Genomic DNA, 25,481 nt, shown 5'->3' with positions numbered 1-25,481 from the left:
GGGGCCCTGCATGCAGGGCTGGAGGGATGAGCATATGAGAAAAGGCATTTACACGCCTGAGGAGCCTTCCAAGCAGACTTGGCCCCCACTTCTCTCCTCCACCCTTTGAGGGGGCACCTTACCTGTTGGTACAATAGACTGGGGCCTGTCCCAGGAACTGTTGCAGAGATCCTTAGTATTGGCTCCCTCGATGTCCTGGATCCATGGTCTGGGGAACAGAGAAAGTCTAGGATAGGCCAGGAAGCCCTGTGAGCCCATGTTCCCTCACGGCTCAATACAGACTCAGCCTGGGTAAGGGATCTAGCACTCAGCCTGCCAGGCCCAAATGAGAGACTGCCCTGAGCTGATTCCCCACCACCACAGGCTTTGAATCAGCATTATTTCAAATGAAAATTACTATACTATTTCCCTTAATTAGAAAAGCACTATGTACCCTCAGAAAAAGTCTGGAAGAACAGCTGGATCTGTAAGTATGTATATGTCTCTTTTTTAGAAATGCACATGCATTCATTTATTTAATAAAAAATAATGAAGAAGTAATTACTGATGCACTCAGAAAATGGAAAACTCAAGCAAACACAAAGGATAAAAACACTACAAAAATTACATATCATCTACCATCCAGCGATCACGACAGTTAACATTTCTGGTGTGTCCTCCAGGTGTATGTATATATGCTCATGCCTGGTTGTTTGAAATACAAAACTGACACCAGTTATGTCCATCCACATGTGAAGCAAGAACACCACAAATGGGACAGATCTCATTTTTGTTTAGAATACATGGATTTTCGTTTATTTTACACATGTAGAAAAATCTGAGAGGGTAATATATCAAAATCTCACTGTGATTCTCTCTAGGTGGTGGGGTTGGGGTTAGGTTGGTTGGTTGCTGGCAGCTGGCCAGTAAGGGGAGGGGTAGTTTTTATTTTGTTCATGCTCATCCCTATTTTCTAAATGAACATTTTACAATCCAAATAGCTTATTCCAAAACCAATTTTTAATGGGTTTGTTAAAGGACCGTTTTGTAGCCCTTATTATTACTAAAACACATTCACATGCCAATCCCCATTCTCCTGCAAGGCTTTTCATAGCTGTGACATTTCATACTTTATTAAATCATGTCCCTGCTTTACAGATAGGTAGGTAAGACAAACATATAAACTTACTGTCAGAACTACAACATTTTTCAGAGTAAGCAAGAAAGCTAACTAATAATTATGTTCAGACAATGGAGGTGAATGAGGCCATTTAGTGATCCTGTAGAGGGCCTAGGCAAGGTGTTCTGAGGCCCAGTGCGCAGGGATGGATGAGGGGAAGGGGGCCTTTGGGAGCTCTCACCTGGAGGCCAACTCAGGCTGGTAGAGGCTGATATGCCTGCAGCTGGAGCCACTCCATGCACAGTAGGGGTCCCGGGCAAGGAGACAGTCCCCGCAGCTGTGGTACAGGCTGCAGTTGGCCACAGGCACCTGGACTACACCCGAGTATGAGGCAGCATACAGCAGCCCCTGCACAGCCAGACATGGCGGATGAGAGAGGGCATGGTAACGAGGGCCATCACCCATGCCACACCTGGCTCACATGCCCACCAGACCACCCCAAGGGGCCTCCATCATGTTCCTGGCATCCCCACTTTCTGAGAGCCTGTGCCATGAGCCTGGATCCCGTATCTTTCCATCTTGCTGGGGCTAGGGAAGACAAGCTGGGCGGGGGCTGCTTAGTGATACTGGAGGGGCACCCCCAAGCACACAATGCCCAGACTCCTCCTTTGTCTGCTTACCCTGTGGGTGTCCAGAAGCAGGTTTTGCACGGGCTGTTCTGGGGAGAAGATCTGGAGCTCCTCGATGATGTGCACCCTGGAGCCTACGTCCACCGCCTTGTGTAGCCGGCCATCACCTGGAGCATAGACAGGACTCAGGCCCTGCAGGGAGCGCACCGCCCATGACCACCAGCCACACCCCCTCCCCCAAGCCTGCCACGCTGCAGGCTCTCACCTGTGCCCAGGAAGAGCACATCGTAGGTATGGTGCAGGCCAGGGACACGGTGTACAGCCACACGCTGGTAGCGGGCCTGGGGCTGAAGCAGCAGCAGGTGGCTGCGGACCTGCCCATCCATCAGGAAGTGGTCCTTGAGGAAGTTCAGCACTCGGTCTGGGAGCTGCAGGGATGAGTTGATCTTCCTTTCCCGGGCACTGTTGGTGATGCACTGAAGGAGAAGGCAGCAGCGTCAGGCTGCAACACTGCAGGGTGCAGGCAGGATGGGGCCCTGCCTCCCCAGGGAACACAGCCGTATTGGCCCCACCTCGGGAGCCACAGCTCATCTCTCGCAGTTTTGCAGAGGGCCAATGTGCCGGTTTGAAGGCCAAGTGCAAAGCCCAGGGTGTGGAGAAACCAAGGGCATGCAGAGTTTCTTTGCTGTGCCTCCTCCCTGAACCCCTCTCCTCACCATCACATGCACACATGGCCTCAAGGGCCATGACCACACTTCCTGCTTCTCCAGCCTCCCTTCACCAGCACTCAGGGAGCCCTGGATGCGCAGAGTCTTGTGCAACCGCAAGAGCTGGCTGCCGTTAGTTCCCGCACCTGCCTGGGGCCTCCTGATTTTCTCTGCTTGAGGGTTTCTCTGCACCAGGGTGGAGTGGCCCTCAACCAATGAGGCACAGGAGTTGGTGACAACTACTCCAGTGGGACAATTCTGAGACATACTCCATACCGGCTCGGGGGCCCAGCTGTCTGAGCTCCAGCTGCCCACAGCGCTGAAGGCCAAATGGCAAGTGCTGTCCTGGCTCTCCTCCTCCCTCTCACCTTTCTACTCCCCCACACTGCTTCCTGGGATCACCTCCCAAATAAACTATTGGCATTCCTATCCTTGTCTCAAGGTTGGCTTTAGGGGGAGCCCGTTAGACTGGAAGGAAAGAAGAAAGGACTATTTCCCCATGGCCTGGTCGTTTGGTCACTTGTAATTAAATAAGGAGCTCACAGCTAAGGCAGGGAAGGACTCAGCGAAGGGACGATTACTATAGTGTGCAGTCAGCAGCCTGATGGGGACACACCTGCCTGGCCTGAGACAGGATTGAAGGCATTCTGACATAGTCACATCTAACCCACTAAGACAAGAAGTCCTGGGCTTAGGTCCCCAATTTAAAGATGAGAAAACAGATTCAGAGAAGCCAAGTGATTTGTCTGAGGCTAGGCAGCCTTGGTCCCAGCACCCACTCTAGGTTCAGGGAGCCAGTACCCACCGCTCCAGGCCGAGGCGTGGGCACCAGCTGAGTCACAGTGTACCACTGCTGTGTCTCACGGTTCACCTCCTTGTAGAGGCCGTCAAAGACCTTCTGCACATCTTTCATAGTGAAGACACAGACAGCAGAGCCCTCTGTAGTGCCCCTGTGCCTGCAAAGGAAGTAGCTGCATTAACCCAGGAGCCCTGGGGGCTCAGGATGAGGCTAGCTGGGCCCAAAGGCAGGCTCCCGGGCTCAGTCCCAGCCACCCTTCACCCTCCCACCCCCAGCTAGGTCCTTGGGGCCCTACCACTGGGAAGTGAAGACCCCGTAGAAAAGCGTGTCACGCCAGTCCTGGGGGCTAGGGCTGAGCGTGAAGACGTCCTGCAGCACGTTGAATGGGAAGCCGTCGTCAGGCCGGGAGCACAGCAGCTGGGCCTTGAGAAAGGATGTCCAGCGCTGCTGCAACACCCGTTCACCACCCTCATCGCCCTGGAGGGAGAGTGAGGGACGAGCTGGGCTTAGGCACAAGCCGGGGCCATGGGGTGGAGGCATGATATCTCCTCACTGTCCCCTCCCCAGCAGTAGCTGAGAAAGACACTGGGAATGAAGGGCAAGTGAAAGCCAGGACTGAGTTCCACCTAAATTCCAGAAAACTTGGAGACAGCGTACATGAGCCATCACAAGAGTCCTTTCTGACTGCAGATTACAAAGAAATGAGGATGAATGGGAGCCTACGTAAATATGGAAAGGTGTCCATGATTTACTGCTGAGCAAACTAGGATGCCAAAGGATACAGCAAAACTCATATCTGTAAATAAGTTAATAATATAAATACACATATAGTTACACATACACAAAAAAAAGATCAGCAAGGAACATTCTAAAATGTTAACAGAAGTCCCTTCTTGTGGTGGGGAGGTGGGATTATAACAGTAATAGTTCACAATGAGTCACTGCCTACCACAATGCTAAGAGCTTTACACGGATTAATTAATCCACGTAACGTCTCTGAGGTCGGTGGTGGTGGTGTTCCCATTTAACAGACGAGGAAACTGTTCAACCAAGAGCACGAGGGACTTGCCCCAGATCCTAGATCTATGATGGGCAGGCTTTGAACCTGGGCAGGCTGCCTCCCAAGTCTGTGCTCTTAAGAATGCTGCTATACTGCCTCTTTATCTTGTGATTTTTGTGCATACTTCTCAATATTTTCCAATATTCTTAAGTAAGAAAAAAAATAGTAAGAGATATTTTAATGTAAAAGGAGAAAGAGAAAAGCGTAGCCTTCAGCGTCTGGGGAGTGGTCACACTGAGAGCCCATCCCCCTCACCTTGCAGATGCGTGCAATGCGGGACACAATGGTGTTCTCAAAGAACTCAAACTCCTGTCCAGTCTCACTGAAGAAAAAGTAGATCTTGTCATCGTCACCTTGCAAGCTGCCCAGGCTTTCCGGAACATAGGCTGAGGCAACAAAGGCTGGGTCTGTAGGGTCCAGTGGGGAGTGCGGAGTCAGCCCAGAAACCCTGGAGACAGGCCCTGCTGGGGGAGACTGCCCCCTCACACGGACCCCCATGATTGCCCACTGGGTGGGTGGCAGGAGGACTTCACCTTGTAGCCAGTTGAGGGAGCTCTCGGTCTTGGTAGGGCGGAGGCTTTGGCTCCGGGAGATGGCCGGGTCATTGCCCTGGAAGCTGCTGACTGTTCCAGTGTAGAGCTCACCATCTGCCAAGAAAACATTCCCATGAGAATGGCCCCTTCTCTCTACTCAGGTCCCAGAGTGACCCCAGCACTGCCCATCTTGCCTACAGTGGGCAGAGAAGGAAGCAGGACTTGGAAAAGCCAAATCCAAGGGCAACCCATGGTCACTTTGCACCCCTAGCCATCAGCAAGGCATGGACCCACCAGCTCAGACCTGGGACCCATCCTGCCCAGAGCCAGCCCTGTGCACCTGCTGCTCCTGCATGGAGCTTTGATGTGCCCATCCTCCCCCCAAAACTCACCAACCACCAGGGCTGTGGATTTGAAATTGGGGTCAAAGGGACAACGGCCCTTGCCATCTTCCAGGAGGACATTCCCCACTTTATCTTGTGCCAGAGTGAAGTTCTCCACGTTCTGCAAGGAGCAGACAGGCAGACTGAGGGGCATGTCAGGTAATGAGAAGTGGGCTTGTAGGCAACTCTGTAGGCAGGTGCAGTGCATGGGACAGGAGGGGGTAGGTGTCAGACAGGCTGTCCTCACCCCTGTACCTAGGGTAGAGAGCTACACCATCTCATAGTATCTGATGCAGCAGGCACCACTGGTCCTTTTTTGGCAGATGGGAGATGAGGCTTAGAAAGTTATGTAGACCAGGAAGGGGCAGCAACAGGACTCATTCTGTGTCCTTCACCGCCCCCGACCGAAGTAAAGTTTGCCAATCACAAAACTAGCTGAGCCTCAAGGTGCCCAGGGATGTCTAACTCCAAAGCTGGTGCTTCAATACATGGCCTCAAATGCCACCCTCTGCTAGGGTGTGCACAGGGTAGGAACGAAAAGGGGAGATGAGATGAGAGAGATGAGAGAGAGAACCAAGATGAGATGAGAGAACCAAGCAAGAGCAAGGGAGAGAAGCGGGAGGAAGCACGAGAGAGCGGCAAGTCGAAGGTAGGGCAGGGTCTTTGTGTGTGGGTGATTGCATGCACCCTTGTCCTTCCCCCTGCAGGGAGACCCCGGCTGTCGGGCGGGGCTGGGTGCCAGGGTGGTAGGCTTCAGAGCCCACTGCTACCTAGAAGTCTCCCCTTGGGCCCTGATCTTCACCAGGGGTTGGTGCTAAAGAACAGCTCCCTGGGGAGAAAGAGGGGCAGTTCCCAGGCCAGCCCCAGGGTAGAGGAGGGGCACTCACAATGTAGGTGCACACAGGGCTGAAGGCAGCTGTGCCGCAGGTGTACAGGTGGCTGCTGTTGAGTGGCAGGAGGATCTTGATGTAGTTCTGACAGTCGCGCTGAGGGGAAGGAAGGAGAGAAAGTCAGGCCCGGGCCCAAGCATGCCACCAGAGAGCACCGCCAAGCCCTCCCCTCCAGACTCAAGGCTAGGCCTGGGAGCGGAACACTCAAGTCCGGGAACAAATGAGAATCCAGGAGCTTCCTAGGGCAGAGCAGGCAGTGACCACAGAGTGCACTCTACAGGGCACCTTGGGGCTCAGCTAGCTTTGTGACTGGCAAACTTTCCTTCAGTCAGGGGGATAAGGGCACAGAATCCCACCTTGTGGGCTGCCTTGGCCCCTGAGGGTCCTCCTCTGAAACTCAGTGAAAACCAGAGTTCCCTCCCAACCAATCTGGTGAGAAAGCCACAGCCAGAGCAGGAGGAAATACTCAGTCCTGAACCCTGAGCCTCAGAGTCATGTATTACCTCCACAAGGGGTTTAATGCATCTCTAACAGAGCTTCTGACCATTCCCCAAAAACTTGCTCCTCCTGAGATTCTTCCACTCTCAGTGGCAACTCCACCTTTTCAGTTGTTGAGGCCATAAACCTTGGGGGCAGCCTTGGCTCCTTTTGCTTCTCATAGCCCACAGCTTTCTAATAGGAAATGCTGGTGGCTCCATCTTCAGCCCATCCAGAATCTGACCATTTCTTGCTCCCTTTATTGATACCATCTGTAGTAGATTTAATTATGCCCCCCCAAAACTCCCTGAAGCTTGAATTGTGTGCCCCAAGATTTATGTATTAGAAACTTAGTCCCCACTGTGACTGTTAAGAGGGTGGGAAGTCCTATTATGGTAATCGAAAGGTGGAGCCTTGAAGAGGTGATTGGATTGTAGGACCATGCAGTAGTGAATAGATTAAAAACAGTGGTCAGGGGCATGGTTCTGAGGGCTTTAAAAGAAGAGGAGAGTCTATCTCTCTTTCTCTCTGCTTCCATCATCTTACAATGTGAGACCCCTGGGTCACTGTCACCACCGCTAGGTGGACTTTGGACTTCCCAGCCTCAGAAATTGTAAGCAATAAATTTTGTTTTCCTATAAATTATCCAGTTCCAAGTATTTTGTTATAAGCTACAAAAATGGAGTAATACAGGAAATTGGTACCAGAAGTGGGGTGTTGCTTATAACAAGTACTTGAAAATGTGGATGCAACTTTGGAACTGGGTGTTAGGCATAGGTTGGAGGAGTTTGGAGGACTCAGAAAACAAAAAGACGAGGGAAAGTTTGAAATGTCTCAAAGACTGGTTACTTGGTGGCGAGCAGAATGCTGGCAGAAATATGGACTGTAAAGACCATTCTAAGGAGGTCTCAGATAGAAATAAGAAGGAGTTTTTCGGAAACTGGGGCAAATATCTCCCTCACTGTGAACTAGCAAGGAACTTGGCAGCATTGTGTCCATGCCCTAGGACACTGTGGAAGTTGGAACTTAGCAGTTGTGTACCAGAGTACTCAGCAGAAGAAATTTCTAAGCAGCAAAGCATTAAGGAAGCTGCATGGCTACTTGTAACAGCCTATGCTGAGTTATGGCAGCAAAGGCATGACATAAAGCCAGAATTTAAAAGGAAAGCAGAGTGTAAAGATTTGGAAATTTTACAGCCTGACCATGTGGTGGAGAAGCAGAGAGCATTTTCAGAAGAAAAATTCAATGGTACTAAGATTAGTACAAAGGAAAGGGATTATCAAGAGAAGGAGAAAAAGTCCCTGAAGGCACTGCAGAAGCCTCTGGAGCCAACCTTTCCATTACAGGCCCAAAGACCTAGGGAGACAAAATAGTCTTGGGGAACAGGCCTGACGCACCCTCCAAGGGCTTGCTGCCCAGGGCCACCTTGAGAAGCTGCTTCCAGCACCAGCACCCTAGCTGCTTTGGCTGCTCCAGCTGTAGGTAAATTGGCCCCAGGTGTGACTGGACGTGTAACTTTGGAAAATACTAGCTAGCGGCCTTGGCAGCATCCATGTGGCTCACAGAATGATAGAGCTGTAGAGGCTTGGGAGCCTCCACCCCAATTTCAGAGGATGTATGGAAAAGCCTGGGGGCCCAGGAAGAGATTGGTTGCAGGGGCAGAGTCACCTCAGACAACCTTTGCTAGAGCAATGCGGAGTGGAAACGTGCAATCAGAGTTGCAGCAGAGAAACCCCATCAGTGCCATGTCTAGTGAAGCCATGAGAGCAGAACCACCATGGAGACCCCAGACCTGTGGAGCTACTACCTGTGTATAGCACCAGCCTGTGAGAGCTAAAGCATCACCTGAGACCAGGAAAGCCAGAGAGGCAGAGCTGCCCAAGGACTTGGGGACCCAACCCCTCCACCAGCGTGCAGAGGACGTTGAACATGGAGTCAAATTACAAGATTCATCAGCTTTGAGATTTAATGTCTGCCCTGCTGGATTTTGGATTTGTCTGGGACCTGTTTCTCCTTTCTTTTGGCCTATTGCTCCCTTTTGGAATGGGAATATGTACCCTATGTTTGTCCCACCATTGTATCTTGGAGGTAGATAACTTGTATTGATTTCACAGATGGGACTTTGAACTTCGGACTCCTGAGTCGAAACAAGTTAAGACTTTGGGGATGAAATTAATGTATTTGTGTGTAAAAGGGACAGGAGTTTTGGGGGGCCAGGGGTGGAATGTAGTGGATTCAGTTATGTTCCCCCCAAACTCCCTGAAGCTTGAATTGTGTGCCCCAAGTTTTACATATTAAAAACTTAGCCCCCACGGTGACTGTTAAGAGGGTGGGAAATCCTATTATGGTGACAAAAGGTGGAGCCTTGAAGAGGTGATTGGATTGTAGGACTGTGCAGTAGTGAATGGATTAAAAACGGTGGTCAGGGGTGTGATTCTGAGGGCTTTAAAAGAAGAGGAGAGTCTGTCTTTCTCTCTCTCTCTCTCTCTGCTCTCATCATCTTGCAATGTGAGACCCCTGGGTCACTGTCACCACCCCCAGATGGACTTTGGGCTTCCCAGCCTCAGCAACTGTAAGCAATAAATTTTGTTTTCTTCTAAATTACCCAGTTCCAAGTATTTTGTTATAAGCTACAAAAACGGAGTAATACACCACCCCAGTCTGAGCCACCACTATCTCTTTCCCCTCACTGGTCTCCTTCCTTCTCTCCTACTTCCTGGAGGCTACGTTCTACCACAGTGGCCAGAGTGACCCTTTTAAAACACAGGTGAGACCATGTCACTTTTCTGCTCAGCCCTCCACTGGCTCCCAAATATCCTACTCAGAGTGAAATCCAAAGTACTGTTCCTTCTCCAGGTATCCCATGGTCAACTACTTTACCTCCTAATCTTGGCTCAAATGTCATTTTTTATGAAGTGTAACCTGGCCACCTTTTTTTTTTCTTAACTACCTTTTAAACTAAGTGATTTTTTACTTTTTTTTCCCCTCCACAATTTCATCTCCAGTGCCTAAAAATACATGAGCACAGAGCAAGTGCTTAATAAATGGTGAATGAAGAGATGGCGAGTCAGGGGCAGTCAGGACTTGAACCTGTATCTTGACCCCAAGTCCTATGCTCTTTTGCCTTTGTCTTAACCACCACCTGCTGTACTCAGGGGCCTCTGGGAATGGTGGGGAAGTCCTCCAGGAGAACCCAAGGTTGGACCAGACCTCACCCAATGGTTTGGCCAAAACCAAATCAGAATCAGTCAGACCTGCTACATCAGGGCCCATCTGCGGAGGGCCACAACTCCCACCCCACCCAGTGACTGCATGTGCTGGAGGTTGACACTTATTTGGCACTTACTGTGTGCAGGTGCCTCGTACCTACTAGCTCACTGAGTCCTCGCAGTAAGCCCTGTGAGACTAGCACTATCATCCCCACTTTACAGGTTCATACGCTAAGGCTCAGAGAGTGAATCTACTTGTCCAAGGTCATAGAGATAATAAGTACAGGGCTGGGATTCAAGCCCAGGTCTGGCCATTACAGAAGGCTATGCCCTTCTACCACGCCTGGCTATATCTGCGCCCACCTCCTGCCTCTGTCCTGGGCCCAGGTCCACCACCCTCCATCACTCCTTCAGCCCAGGTTGCCTCCACTACTGGCTCACCTGCGGGTCCTTGCCCTTGAAGCTGCACTGCTGTTTCCTCTCTGCATCTGCACTCCACAGCAGCTGGGGAATGACAAAGAGAAAGGTTAGTGTGTAAGGGGAATGGAGGACTTGCTGAGCCTCCCTCCTTCCACGTCTGCATCATCCTCAGACCCAGAAGGTCAAGCTTCCTGTCCATCTTCCCTCTGCCACCCTCTGCCCAGTGTAGCCAGCCCTGGGCAGCATCTCTCACCTCCTGGTACTCCCCTCCTGGCAGGAAGCTGAGGTCACTATTGAGTGCAAAGAGGGCCTCTCGGGCACCCACATACAGAGCCTTGCCATCACTGCTCAGCAGAAGGGCTGTGTAGTTGGAGATATTTTCAGCTTCAAATCTGAGGAATGGCCGCTCTTCAGAGCCTGGGGAGAGAAAGATGGACATTACTTGGGGGCCATTCCTTCCACGAGAAACTTCTTACCTCTAGAAACCTCTAGAATAGGCCACATTAATCACAAATAGCTCAACAAGGGAGTGGGTGGCAAGGGGCTGGGGGCAGGGGGTCAGGCTTAAAGGGGAGCAGCATTCTTGAACTCTCAAACATTATTTAAGAAACAAATGCACAGAAATGTATGTAAAAGAACCTTAATTATATCACCGTTCACATTAATGAAAAATTGGAAACCTGTAAGTCCAACCATAGGGTACTAGGTGAGAATAAAAGATACTCCATTTAATGAACTACTATGCAGCTGGTAAAAATGATGTCATATTAGAAATTCCAGAAAAACAAGCAAACAAAGCTGTATAAGAAAGGCATGGTCGGGCCGGCCTGTGGCTCACTCGGGAGAGTGCGGTGCTGATAACACCAAGGCCACGGGTTCGGATCCTATACAGGGATGGCCGGTTAGCTCACTAGCTGAGCGTGGTGCTGACAACACCAAGTCAAGGGTTAAGATCCCCTTACCGGTCATCTTTTTTTAAAAAAAAAAAAAAAAGAAAGGCATGGTCAAAATATAAAGCAAACTAAAATATAAAGTGATAGTTTTTGAGCACATTAACAGAATATAAGAAAGGAACGTACATTTAACACTCTCCTTTGAGTGCCATGAAACCCAAAGAGAAGGAGATATAAGTGCAGCCCATTCCTCAGCCCTGCAGTGACCATGATTTATGCTGGCAGAGTAATGCAAACGCTAGGCACTGGTCTCACCTTTGAGCATCACCCCCTCACTCATGGAAGACTGACGGTTATTAAACAGAAGACAGTGTTATCAACCTTGACCTCCGAAACTTGAACACACAACAGACAGACACCATGATGAGGCAGGGTGGCGGTTAAGTAAGAACGGAGACTATTATCTTGACCTGAGAGTGAAGACGGTCACAAGATGCTGTCAATGACTAGTGGAATAAGAAATCGAGAGGTTTAAGTGTATTATTTTAAATTGCAAAGGTAACCAGTAGAAAGGAAGTTAAATATAGTGGCAACATATGTTGAGAGGAGGTGGAGAAGGGTGATGTAAGTGATGGAAAACCTTATTTTTCTCAGCAGCAAGTAAAGAGGTCAGATAAGCCAAGAAATAGTGCCATAAGCATTTCACTTAGAGATATGGAGGAAACCACAGATGAACAAAAAACCGTAAATGATTAAAAGTTGCCTCTTTTAACCAGGCCTAGAGCCAAGGAAAACCAAGACAATTCTTGCTTTTTACAATAAGCCCTTCTACACTTAAAAAAAAAATTATGTGCATGTATCCTTGATATAAATTTTAAATATCTTTCATTGTTGCAGAATATGTAATAAGTAAAAGATACTAATTACCTACCACTAAGTGAAAATGAAGGTTATAAAATAGTATATATGGTCGGATTCTATTTTTTGTGGAAAAATATAAGCACAGGAAAAAAAAATCCATACGAATGTATCACAAAATGCAGAAAAGTGGGATCCCTGATAGGATTATAGGTATTTTTTCTTTTCTTTCCCCATTTATCATTTTTGGATTCTATAATAAGCAGGTTATATTTGTGTAGTGTGGAAGATATAAATTAGAGAGAAGAAAAAAAGAAACTCACCCACCTATCCACCAGGGTACTGTTTATGCTTTGAGTAACGGGTTTGGCAAGAACTTATTTTTAAAATTCTAAGCAGCTGATGAGAACAGAAAAACAAGCAAAAAAGCAGCCACCCTGATGGACCCAGGCAGATCCCAGCTGATCCGTGGATTATGACCACACAGACAAACAGTCTCATGAAGCTGAGGAAGCGGCAAGTGCAACATGCCAGCAAAGCAGTCACGAAGGCGACTTCGTGGGTATTTATGTATCGAGTGTTTTTACACACCCCAGCCTGGTTTCACAAAGGGTGAGGAATACAAAGAAAAGAAAGTAGTGAAATATAAACATTAAAATCAGGAGCAGAGAAAAAACAAATCTGAGGAAAACATCTAAACCAGAAAGGAAGGACAGATTCACATGAGAAGGTCACGGGGTCCTCATACAGCTACCAGAGATGGGCTGTACATTCAGCGCTGAGCCTCTCAGTGGTCTAAGAGAAGCAGGACACGAAGTTGCTTTGTCCCCAATGTCCAAGAGGAGGAACACATACCAACCTTTCCAGGAAAGCACAGCTTTTTACCTGGCAGCTAATGCTGAAGTGAGCCCTCAGGTGGGGCTTCCTAGCACACCTGTTGAAACATGGGATGGATAGCATATTGCCAGTCAACAGGATGACAGGGGTCCCAAGGCTGCTAGTCATAATGTCTCCTGGTGAGGGAAGGTGCTGATACAAGGAGACCAGTGCAGGAGTTTATGCGAATATATGTGGCTCTGCAGCTGGGAGTCTTGTCACACTCTGGAACCAGAGTTAGAAGTGGGACTACACTGAGAATTCACAGGGAAAAGTCCTGTTTAAGGCCCAGAGCCCAAACTCTGCTATTGAAATCATATAGGACAGCTGTGGTCCAGAGACCTTTTTAAACTACTAAGAGACTCTCCTTTAACACTAGTTAAAGTCCAGAACCCCACTGGACTCTAGTCTTCTGCCTCAGATTCCCAACCCCTTACCACTCCCCATCAGTATTCTATGCATTGGGAGGCCCAAGGAAAGTTCCCGGCACTGACCCCCCACTTTTCCTAGGTCAGAAATTTCCCCAACCCCTTGGGGCCCCATCAAGTTGCTTGCATTTTATGTGCAAATGATGAGTCCCGTGGAACAAGCCGCCTGACCTTCTTGTGCTCTGCTCCTGGGAAGAACCACCACCCCAAGGAGCCCTTTCCCCTTGGCCACTACAGGTCCACTCCCCCTGGGAAGGTGCTGTGCTAACCATGTTGCAGATGCTAATTCCCTGCATCTCCACCACAATCCTGTGAGGTAGATACTGTTGTTATCTCCAGTTTACAAAGGAGGAAATCAAAGCTCAGAGAGTTTAAGCAACTTTTGCAGAGCCCCACAGCAAAAAAGGAGCTGGGGTAGAAGGCCGGCCCAGGAAGTTTCCTTCCTGAACCCATGGTCTGCGAAGTGTAGGATGCAGCAAAATCACCTGGAAGATATAAACTGCAGACCCAGGGCCTGCCCCCCAAAATTCTGCTGCTGCTAGTCTGGGATGGGGCCTGAGAATGTGCAATTTTACCAGCTCCCAGGTAATTCTGGAGTAGGTGGTCTAAGGACCACACTCTGAGAAGCATCAAGCGGGCCCTTCTATAGGGCAGTGCAGACATCATCTCACTGAGTGGCAGTTTCCTCATACATCTTAGGAGGACAGTGAAAAATAAGTTAAAAAAAAATACTCACTGGAGGCTCATGAGGAGTCAGTGAAACAAGGGCTGATAACTACTGTGGTCCCTCCTTATCTTTTGCACCCCTCCACAAAGTTTTCTGAAGGCAAGGGCTGGCTCACATTTGCTAATGCTTATCTGCCTTCAGAGGAGAGGCGTTTCCACCTGGGTGGGTCCCGTAAGTCGAGGCAGGAGGCCGCCCTTGGAATCTGTCCAGGTACAGAAACGCCTAGAGTCAGAGATAAGCCCAAGTCCCAGGTGGCAGCTCGACTCCATTTAGGCCTGGCAGAGGGGTGGAAACCTGCCAAGGGTCCCACAGACACAGCACAGCCAGACTGGAGGGGAAGCCTGGGCAGCAGCCAGTCCCTGGTCCAGCCCAGCCCTCCAAACGAGCCAGCTACTTGAGAACGCCCCCCATCTCCTCCAGCCCCATTGGGAGCACAGTAAATGAAATGACAAAGGGGCAGAACGTGCAATGTGCATTGGAAAAGCAGGTGAAGGGCCCCTAACACCAAGCATTCCCATTCTGAGCATTCTCCTCCATCCTTGCCCTCATCCCTCTGCCCTAGCCTCAGACTCGAAGCCACGGTGTGCTGATGGCCCTGGCCCCATGATCCTCTTTGCCCTTGTGGACTTCACCAGGGCTGGTCCAAGTGGGGCTGGCTTCCCAATGGGCAGGATCAACAAGACAGAGGTCAAAAGTGCAGACTGGAGCCAGAGACCTGGGTTCAAATCGAGCCTCTGCCATTTAACTAGCTGTGTGCCACCAGGACAAGCCAATTAACCTCTTAACGCCTCACTTTCCTTATCTGTAAAATGGGGACAATAACAGCACTTTGCCTCATAGGGTTGTTATGAGAAGAAAACAGATTACGTATATAAATAATAATATACATAATAACCCTCATTTACTGAGAGCTTTACCCAAAACAACTTTGCACACGTTATCCCAGGGCTGGCATGGTGTCTGGCACAGGATCAACACTCAATGAGTGGCTCAAAAACAAAATCCAAAAGCCCTGCAGGAAAATCCAGCCCAGTGAGAGCTGCCAGAGGGGCAGGGCTGCTTGGGTGAGCTAGGCCTCCCTCATCCGAGAGGTTAAAGAGCTCAGCCTGGGCAATTCTACCTAGGCCTACACCTGGTCACATGAGGGTCATATGGCCAGAGCAGAGAGCATCAACTTAGAAACCAGGATGTGTGTGCTACAGGCATGCGCTGTGTGGGTGACTTGGTCTGTGCTCAGTGGTATTCTGAGAGGTGTTCTTGCCCAAGTGCCCAGGTACCTGGGGTCACCTCTAGAGCGACAGAATGACTGCACAGACGTGTGTGTGGGGTGCTGCCTGAGCTTGCCCGTGTGTGTGTGTATATGTCTGTGCGCACCATCCCGCAGGGCTTGTCCATGCTTGTGTGTGTACTCCTGGGTGCCCTTTGTGCAGAGGTAACTGGGAGGGGCTTGCCTCTGCATTTTGTTCCCTGTGAGGGCTGGTACCCCTCAGGGTCCATCTTAGGCTTTATGTTGTTCTCTGTTGTGGCTCCAGTGCCAGAGAGAGTGTCTCGCCCGGTCTCCTGGGCCCCTGTGCTGTTCAGACATCCTCCAAATCCATGTACCCAGCGGGTTAGTCCAGTACCAAGAAAGCTGGGCCTGCGTGAGGCGGCGGCCGGTTTTCCCAGTCGGAATGAAACCTCTCCATCCACCCTGGGCAGGCCTAAGCTGGCAGCTTCTCCAGGGCCAGTGCTCCCCACTATGCAGTCCACCCTCCAAGAAGGCAGAATGGAGGCTGGCCTGGGGCTGTCCCAGGAGCACGCCTCCTCAGAGGGGGCATGTTGGGTTGGGCATGTCAGAGCCACCTGCAGGGTGTCACTCCCCACCTCAAGGGTGTGGGGCTCTCGGCAGGAAGTGATGTGGGAACAACTCAGCCCCAGCCCCATCTAGAGTTTCTCCCCTTCTGTGACTCAGCCGGAAGCTTTGAGCTCTCTGGGGTGAGACAGGAATAGGGCTCAGCACCATCCCCACCCTGGGCAGTCCCCACCCGAGGCCAGCCAGTGAGCTGTGGCAGTGCCGTGACTCAGAGCCCCACCCCACCTTTCTCTCCACGGTGGCTCCGGGCAGATAGATGCTGACCTGGCCCTAACATCATGCCCTCCACAGGCCCCAGCAGGATTAGGCCAGAAAACACCAGCTTCCCTGTGGAGTTGGAGCAGGGAAGGGCCCTTCAGTGGGGAGAGGGCCGCCAGCTGCTCCTCCTGCCCCCCAGAAAGGGGCCTGGGCCAGGACAAGTTCCTGGACAGCCTCCTGAAAGGCTCTGTTGGAGCACTTCCTCCCCTGGGACGTCATGCCAAGTCACCAGAACCTTGGACCCACTTGTACCGCAGGAGCACCACCTCCACAGCAGAAGCGCTGACTGGACAGCAGTCAGCAGCAAACTAGGGCACAGCTCTCAAACTGGATGCACTTCCTTCCCTGCATGCCGCCCAGTGCTGGGGCAGGGCAGCCACCTTGCCCCCAGGCTGGAGGAGAGTGGAGGAGTGGGACAAACTCCACCATCACCAGGCCAGTGCCAGGGCAGAGACCCAACCACAGAAGGGTCACTCTAGGTAGGAGGGGGTACTGTGTGCCCAAAGTCCTCCCCGTGGACTGAAGTGACCAAGAAAGAAGCAAGAAGGGCAAGGGAACCCAGGCTGGAAGCATTTGCGTGCCTTGCAGGGGCATACCCCAGAAAGCCCAGCTGACTGCTGCTATGCCCCAAGCGAGCAGGCCAAGAGCTCCTGCCAGAATCCCCAGGCAGCCCCAGCTGGTGTTGCCACGAAGCACACACTGCGGCCATCACCTGGGGAGCCTGACATCCACTGCCCAGTCCACGGGGCCCACTCGGACCACAGGCAGCTCTTCGTCCCTCTGCTCAGGGGCTGCCTGTTCCCTAACAACTCCTCTCTCCTGAGGCCTCTGCCCTAGGGTCCCCTTCCTCCCCTCACAGACGTCCCCATTTTTTCTGAGGAAATTGGGGCCAGACATCAACAACCTCAACTTCCTGCCCCAATCTCCTCAGAGACCAAATCCTTTGCCATCAACTCTACCCCTCGGAAGGCAGTTTTTCCCTTCAATATTCACCCCAAATTGTTTGCGCCTCCCTTCCCCGCTTAGACAAACTCCTGAAGAGCAGAGCTGCCCCGTGCCACGTCCATTCCTCACCTCTCACTCACTCCTTGACAGGAGTCAGGGCAGCCCTGCCAAGGCCCAGGGATCACCTCACGGCTGTGATCCCAGATGCTGACCCCGCCGCCTTGTTGAAGGCCCCTGTCTTCTAGGTGTCTATGTGCCAACAGTCTCAAGGACCACCTCGTGTCTCCCTCACACTCCTTCTGGGCCTCCATCCCTCAAAGAGCTACTTTAGCACTTACTAAGCCCTTTAAATGGATAAGTCATATCAGCCTCTCAAGGTTGCTGTGAGGTAGGATCTATCATCTCCATTTTTCAGGTGAGTTACTCAGGAAGGAAGAATGGTGCTTTGGGATTTGAACCTGGGCAGCCTGGCTTGAGTCTGCTACTAACCCCCATCCAGCCTCTCGGGTCTGGGCTCTCGAACGGTCTGCTTCTCTGGGATCTGCTCCTGGCCCTGCTCTTCTTACTCTGTGCAAGCCCCTGGGTCACACATCCATGCCCACTTCAATGATGCAGATGCTAGTGACCAAGTGTCTTCATTTAAGTGTAGCTCTTCCTCCAACACACCAGACCCCACTGTGCAGGAGACCCTCGTGGACAGCTCCTACTGCTGCCAACTTCCACTCTCACTCCCTGGCTTGGGATCTTGTGTCCCTGTGTGGCACCACTCTCCGGGGTGCCATATTTTCCTCCTCCTTCTCCCATGGACATCCAATCTATAATCACATCCTGCCAATTTCCCCTCCTCAATATCTTACAAATCCATTTCACTCACAATCCCCACTACCAGAGTCCTCAGCCCGGCTACCACCCTCTCTCCCAGGCCACTGCAGTGGCCTCCCAAAGGGCCTGTCCCTTAAGACCAGCTGTAGTGCTGCAGCTAGAGGGCTCTCTGGGAACCATCACTGTCCCATATAAAACCTTCGATGGAGACCCATTATCCAAGCTCCTCACTCACCAGTCCTTACCACACACTCACTCCCATTTCACCTGAGTGACGCAGAACTGCAACTCAGAGCCCATTTCTCATCTGTAGTCTTTGCTCAGGCAAGTCTCTTCTGCCTGGAAAGCCTTTCCTTTTAACTAACTCATACTCATCCTCTAAGATTCAGATCGGTTTTACCTGCTCCAGGAGGACTTCCTGAATCTCCAGCTGGGCAAGGGCCCTTCTCTGTGTGTCCATTATTTTCTGTTCCTGCCTCTCGCAGTGCACTGGTGACAATGATGATGATGATGATGGGCTTTCTTTCCCTGTCTCTTCCACCAAGCTGGGAGTGCCATGAGGATCAAGACCATGTCTTATTCATATCTCCCTGTTGTGGATTGAATTATGTGCCCCCAAAACTCCCTGAAGCTTGAGTTGTGTTCCCCAAGTTTTATAAATTAGGAACAGCCCCCACTGTGACTGTTAAGAGGATGGGAAATCCTATTATGGTAATTAAAGGGGGAGCCTTGAAGAAGCGATTGGATTGTAGGACCATGCAGTAGTGAACGATTAAAAATGGTGGTCAGGGGTGTGGTTCTGAGGGCTTTGAAAGAAGAGAGAGGAGAGTCTCTCTCTGCTTCCACCATCTTGCAATGTGAGACCCCTGGGTCACTGTCACCACCACCAGATGGACTTTAGACTTCTCAGCCTCAGACACTGTAAGCAATAACTTTCATTTTCTTTATAAATTATCCAGTTCCATGTATTTTGTTGTAAGCAACAAAAATGGACTAATACACTCCCATATTTGGATCACCTGGTCAGGTGAGTTCCAAGGAGTTGTTCCATACACATTTGTTGATTGAAAGAATGAATAACAGAATCCCCCAATTCAGGGTGCTCTGGTCCATGAAGAGGCCCCAGATTCAAAGGGGGCAGTATGGAGGTCCTGAAGCTTCGTGCTCACAAGAGTGTGTGTGAGAAGCACTGCCTCCACTCTGCCCTCCCCAGAGCACTGAATGCTCAGCTTTGAATACCAGGTTCACAGACAGAAGTGTGACATCTGAAAGTGCCGCAGGGAAATGGGAAACAAGCCTCAGAGAGTGGAAAGAGCACTGGGGAGTCACAAGACCCATGCGTGAATCCTGACCTTACCACTGAGCAGCCCTGGGCAAGCCACCTGCCCTCTCTGAGGGAGGCCTTGCAGCACTGCTGGGAAGACTAAACAAACATAGTATGTGGAAGTGCCGGCTCTGCACAGATCAGGAGATCAGGGGTCACCAACAATCAGGGTGGCCCTAACCATGCCCCCCACTCCTGCTACTGCCTTCCTTTCTCCCCACCTTTGCTCTAGACCTTCTGCACATGCAAGATGGTCAACATGCTTTCCCTGGGTAAATGCCCAGACCCCAGCCACCTCAGAAGCCCACTCCTGCAGGGAAAGAAGGGTTCAGCCACCTGGAGGCAGGAGCCCCTTCTGAAGAAGTGGCTGCTGCTTAGTCCCAGATACTTGCTGCTATGTGGAATATGGGCCCAGCCTTGCCAGATCTTCAGAAAAGTGGAAACCTGAATTTTTACATAAAATTTCCTAAGTTTTAAATATCACTGACTAATTAAAAATGTTCTAAAGGGGCTGGCCAGTGGCTCACTCGGGAGAGTGCGGTGCTGATAACACCAAGGCCATGGGTTTGGATCCCATATAGGGATGGCCGGTTAGCTCAATGGGTGAGTGTGGTACTGACAACACCAAGTCAAGGGTTAAGATCCCTTTACTGGTCATCTTTAAAAAATAAAAAAATAAAATAAAAATAAAAATGTTCTAAAGGGGCTGGCCAGTGGCTCACTCGGGAGAGTGCGGTGCTGATAACACCAAGGCCATGGGTTTGGATCCCATATAGGGATGGCCGGTTAGCTCAATGGGTGAGTGTGGTACTGACAACACCAAGTCAAGGGTTAAGATCCCTTTACTGGTCATCTTTAAAAAATAAAAAAATAAAATAAAAATAAAAATGTTCTAAAACACTTGGACACCAAACAAAATACATCTCCAGGCTGGCCCTGGCCCACTGCCCCCCACTGTGCAAATCTCTGTCTGAGACATTTGCTCCCAGGCTCCTGTGCACCACATTCCTGGCAAGTCTGCTATGGCCATGCCACCGGGGCTGCCGCTGGATCCCTTGCTCTGTCCAGGGAATAACCTCAACAGATTTCTTTACCAGATGAAAATATATAACCTATCAATTATTCAAGGGCTAAGCTGGGTCATTCTGCTGCTTTTGTACAATTCATAGGTGAAGCAGGAGGCAGCTGTTCTGATAAAAAGAATGTGGTTCCTGAGTCAGATCTGTGACCCAAACCTTGGTCCCAAACCTTTCTAGCTGTGTGAACCTGAAAATATGAGTTGGCTTCTCTGAGCCTCAGTTTCCTCATCTGTATGAGATAAAACAATCCACCTCCATATCCAAGCGTAGTGCCCAGTACATAGTAGGTGCTCCACCATGGGCATTTTCTGCCCTCTTCTTCTTCTCGCACCTCTCCTGGAGGAGGAGCAAGAAGAGCCCCAAAAAGAGGAAGCGAGTTGGTTAATTTGACCCCTCTTTAGGAGTATGGTAAAATAAGGGCTTCTGTCTCCTACCTACCACCCTACTGAAACCTCCTTGCTGCAGACCCCACCCTCCTCTGAAGCCTGCTAGGCTACAGGATGGGCTTCCAGATGGACCCAGGAGTGCAGAACACAGAACAGGTCAGATCACAGGCTGGGGAGGCAGAACTCTATGACTTGCGCAAAACACTTCACCTCTGTGACCCTCAGCTACCCTATCTGTAAGATAAGACAACTAAAAGCCTGGTATGCACAGTAGCTCTATACCTGTTACTTCACCTTCTACCTTCTGGGCACTGAATGCTGGAACACCAGCTGTGCCACCTAAGGGGTGAAGGGCTGGTTCCTACCCTGTGGCAGAGATGGTCACATAAGAGTGATGGCTAAGGAGTGACCAGGGAGACCCCACAGGGGTAGGAGCAGAGGAAAAGCTTGTGGCCTGGGGAATGGCAAGAGATGGAGTGGGGCCCTTAGGGGACCTCAGGTATCTATCCCAAGATGGCTACCTCTGGGTAAGCCATTCTCTACCCTTGACACAGGAGAACTCCCATTACAGGGAGGACGGAATGCAAAGAGAAGGGACAGGGAGGGCCAGCTGGGGAAAAGCAGCTGGAGAACACAGTCCAGGGGAGCAGACTCCCCAAAAAGCTAATGTGAGGGAGGATGGGCAGGCCTGGACCACAGGAGTCTCACGTTTTGTTGCTCCTCTTCCTCCTGACCCTCAGGGATGGCCACAGCAGCGACCTCTGGAGCCCTGTGACAGCCTGAGCATCCATGGGGTGGGGGTGAGGGCATAGGCCCTAAGAAGGGGTAAAGGAAGGAGTGATTGATGATATGACCCAAGTCCAACCTTTTCTTCAGGCCCTGTGCCATCCTCTGTCGCCCTTGCCTGGAGGATGCACAAGCTGGTATATTCAGATGTGCCCCAAAAGTTGTGTAAGCTTACAGCTTTCCTGGGATGGCACACAGGCATTTCAACATCAGCTAAATGTAGGTTATGCAGAGGGCAGAAGAGAATCAGCAAAGGACAGGGAGGGAGGGGTGCAGTCCAGCCCTAACCAGAGGAAGATCTTGGGGCAAAGGACGACTTTCCAAGGGCTGAACCAGGAGCCCTTGAAAAATGGCTTACATTAAGCAGCACCACTGGGAATGACCTCCAATCAGCCCTCAGGGGGCTTGCATTGTCTTCTCCATGGGGGCAGGGGAAGGGCAGGTCTGCACTACTCTATTCCCTGTGCATGGGGCAGCCCTGGCCTGGCACCTAGCAGAGGGCCAGCATACAGCCAGTGCTCAGGCAGTATATCCCAAACTGATGCAAATAACCTTCCCAAACAAGGCCGGCAGGGAACTTCTAGCAGAGCAGAAGCTACCTTTTACTGGGGATGTAGCACGTGCCAGGCACCATGCCAAACACTTTACATACATTATTTCATGTAATCTTCTCAGAATCCTGAGATGGGTCCTGCTATTATTCCTATCTTGCCAATGTGAAAAAAAGCTTGCAGAAGGCTGGGAGCTTGCCCCAGACTGTGCATTTAGTTAGGGTGGCAAGCTAGTTTCCAAAGCTGGGCTCTTAGCATCCACAGTTAGAACTCTTTCCGCTCAGCTCTGAAGAGCCACAAAGCTGCCAGCCCACAGGACAGAACTGAAGAAAGGCTCATGTCGGGCTGAGGCCACATCACAGAGGGAGGCCAGAAACCAGTGGGGAGAAGACTCAAACAAGCGGCCAGCATCAGGGCTTCTCAGGGCAGTCTTGACCCTGGGAGCCTGCTCTGGGGTCAGAGGACAAGCAGCTGATTTGTGTCAAATGCCCCATTCTCTTGGCTCAATTGGGTTTTGTTGACTGCAGTTTGCAGGCCTACAGATTTATTTACAATCTGGTTCAGAAACACTGTGTCCAGAGCTTTCCAGCCAGGCGCTTCTGGGGCAGGGGGAAATTAATAACTCCCTTTAATTGACCAAATAAGGGAACCCAGTAAGACTGTGGTGAGCCATGGGAGCAGGTTTGTTTTGTTTCTTCCCACATGGCCAGGCTGGGAGGCACTGGGCTCCACAGCTCCCATACCCAGGGCCATTGTCCCCACTCAGCATCACTCCTGCTCCTGACTGAGACCCTCATCCTGGAATGCCACAGGGCAGTTTCCAATGCAAAAGAACCCAAATTCCACACACTTCTTTGAAGCATTCCTTTCACAGAGACTTCCAGATGATCTTGGAGCTGCCAGTGACTGTCCACCAGTCCTCCTCCCCCTACTGGCCACTGGATGAGACCACTGTGGGGTCCGAATCCTGAGGGTCCCAGGAATGTGCAGCTTATCAACAGTAATGAGGGCTCCCTGAAGAACCCCAGATGCAAATTAAACAGGACATTACTTCAAGTGATTTTTCTTTTTTTGGAGGTGGGGGGGTAGCAGGCTGGTTCGGGAATCCAAACCCTTGACCTCGGTGTTATGAACACTGCACTCTAACCAACTGAGCTAACCAGCCAGTCCCCAGGATTTTGTTTTAAACCACGGACATACCCCACTGACCCTATGCATCCAGGTCCTTGGCGCACTTTGGTGGGAAAGGGGCTTGATGGGTGAATGGCAGGAAAGGGGTCTCCAGTTTCATGCCTCTCTCTCTAAGAGACAAGTTAAGGGAGGGACCCAGCGTCCTATAGTCACCATGGACCTGCCCAGGATGGGCAGGCTGCCAGGAACATCTAACAAGCCCCCAGGGATGAGGCAGTAAACCATCTCAGGCCACGCGCAGAGGGTGAGCCTGTTCAGTCACCAAGGCATTCCCCTCTGGGACTCCCAGCCAGCCCAAGGACCTGCATGTAGATGGGGGTGAGGAGGCGGATGTCAAGGGCCAGGAGGAAGCCCAAGAAAGGAGCACTTGGGGGAGTAGTGGCAGCTTGGTCAACAGTGGCTATGTGCACATGAGTTCAGGTGACCCAGGCACTGCTAAACTACTTCTAGGGCTTTGGTGGGACTGGAAAAAACAGTCTCCTCTGGGCAGACCCAGCCCCAAGAACACAGCAGAAGGGTTCTTTTTCTTTAGGATTCCCAGCTTGGAGAACAGAGAGTGGACTGTATTTCAGGCCCTCTTAACCCCTCAGCTGACACCTGTGTAGTGTGAAAAATACATGCCCATCTGCGGCAGCCCTGACAGATGAACCTGAGTGACTTGGGCTGGGGCTGCTGCCTGGTGCATGGCAGAAGCCTGTACTCTGGCCTGCGAATGGTCACAAATTTGTGAAAATTGTCCAGGTCCTGGAGCTGCATGGAACAAAACCAAATGTTCCAGCTACTCTTGGGAAGCAGAGCTTCTCATTCCCCCTCAAAGCTCCCCAATTCTGCCGTCTAGTCGCCCTGGGAGTGGCCCCATCCAGTTCCAGAGCTGGACACAAGACCTACTGCGATTGACATGGCCCCATAAGCTAGCTCAGCTTTCCCAGGACTGTAAGTGGAGCCCATCGGAGCATCTGTTCCCATCTCACCTTGCCTTCTCCCAAAGCTGAGAGGGCCTAACAGAAAAAGCAAGGCAGCAGGCCTGGGTCCGGACACACCTGATCATCACTTCACAAGTTGGAGCACCCAAGGGGCTGCAGTCCAACTAACAGCCCAGCACTGCCCCCATACCAGGCAGAATCACCTGGCTCTGTGCAGGATGTGCAGGAATGAAGTTGGAGCTTAATGCATAACAAGAATGAGAGCTAACATTTATTGAGTGGTTTCTGTACCAAGCCCTGTCCTAAGGACTTTTCAAACATGCACTGATTTAATAATCCTCACAATCTTGAGGTAGGTGCTATTATTATCTCTATTTACAGATGAGGAAATCAAGGCCCAGAAGTTAAATAGCTTGCTCAAGGTCACATGGCTATTAAGTGGCTAAGGCAGGATTTGAATCCTGCCCATCTACAATGTTTCAGATAGAGGTTCAGATAGAGTTACTTGGCTACTAAGGCCCTGCCTTAATTTAAATGCTGATTCTACTCTTTCCTTTTGTAAATAGGATGCTTTTGGGATGAGGATGCTGTAAAGAGAAGGAACTGAAGGTACAGTTTCAGTCTAATTTATACATGCTTTATTCTAATTCATACAATGTGGCAACCAGCAAGTTAAAGGGACTGGAAAAACAACATCTGTTGGACACATATGTTATGCTCAAATAATACACATAGTTTCATTAAATCCCTAAGATAGCCTTGCAAGGTACCTATGACTGTGTCCATTTTGAAGACTGGGAAACTGGGGTGCAAGGAGCAAAAGGTACTTACTTGACCAGTAGTAGAAATGGGCTTGGAATCCAGATCCTTCTGATTCCAAAGCCTGAGGGCCCCAGGCAAAGTTGGGGAAGCAACCAAATGAAAGGGAATAAGGAGAGGAAAGAGAGGAGGGCTGAAAAGGAAGGTGGCCACAGAAGCAGATGTGAGCACCAAGAAAAAAACCCGGCCAACAAAGATGGTACTTCCAGGTCACTCTAAGGAGGGGTCGCCTCCAGGGCTTGGGAATGTCGGCGCCCAGAGGGGCCCGCATCCCGGTCTGGTCGCTTCCAGGGTCTGGGGGTCCCTCCACGTCGGGGCTGGGGGCTGCCTCGGCCAGCCAGGGACGGGGGAGGCGGGGAGGGAGGATCCGGCACCGCCCCCCACCCCCCAGCGGCTCCCGGCCCTGCTTCGACTTGCTGGCAATACCAGAACCTATAAGGACTGCGAGCACCGGCCCCCTCCACCCCGCGGCGGCACCGCGGCCGGCTCTGGTCAGCATCAAAGACAAGCAGATGGGCAGGCGGACCGGCGGGGGGGCCGCACAGGGGGGCCCCCCC

At 51.0% G+C, this 25,481-nt stretch overlaps 1 protein-coding gene across 1 annotated transcript in view; it reads right to left on the bottom strand.

The window, feature by feature from the left end:
• SEMA4B (sema domain, immunoglobulin domain (Ig), transmembrane domain (TM) and short cytoplasmic domain, (semaphorin) 4B) overlaps positions 1 to 25,481 on the bottom strand; it is a 29,668-nt gene that overhangs the window by 1,840 nt on the left and 2,347 nt on the right. The window contains exons 3-14 of the mRNA XM_008565846.1: positions 10,460 to 10,623; positions 10,228 to 10,290; positions 6,098 to 6,196; positions 5,220 to 5,331; positions 4,828 to 4,941; positions 4,550 to 4,701; positions 3,530 to 3,711; positions 3,241 to 3,391; positions 1,994 to 2,204; positions 1,780 to 1,895; positions 1,341 to 1,507; positions 123 to 208 (exon numbers count right to left, since the gene is read on the bottom strand). Of these exons, the coding sequence (XP_008564068.1) occupies positions 123 to 208; positions 1,341 to 1,507; positions 1,780 to 1,895; positions 1,994 to 2,204; positions 3,241 to 3,391; positions 3,530 to 3,711; positions 4,550 to 4,701; positions 4,828 to 4,941; positions 5,220 to 5,331; positions 6,098 to 6,196; positions 10,228 to 10,290; positions 10,460 to 10,623 (1,617 nt within the window). The remainder of the gene's footprint in view (positions 1 to 122; positions 209 to 1,340; positions 1,508 to 1,779; positions 1,896 to 1,993; positions 2,205 to 3,240; positions 3,392 to 3,529; positions 3,712 to 4,549; positions 4,702 to 4,827; positions 4,942 to 5,219; positions 5,332 to 6,097; positions 6,197 to 10,227; positions 10,291 to 10,459; positions 10,624 to 25,481) is intronic.

The sequence above is a fragment of the Galeopterus variegatus genome, unplaced genomic scaffold, assembly GCF_000696425.1.
Source record: "Galeopterus variegatus unplaced genomic scaffold, G_variegatus-3.0.2 Scaffold14, whole genome shotgun sequence".
NCBI classification, from domain to species: Eukaryota; Metazoa; Chordata; class Mammalia; order Dermoptera; family Cynocephalidae; genus Galeopterus; species Galeopterus variegatus.
This window is presented reverse-complemented; position numbering and strand designations above follow the sequence as displayed.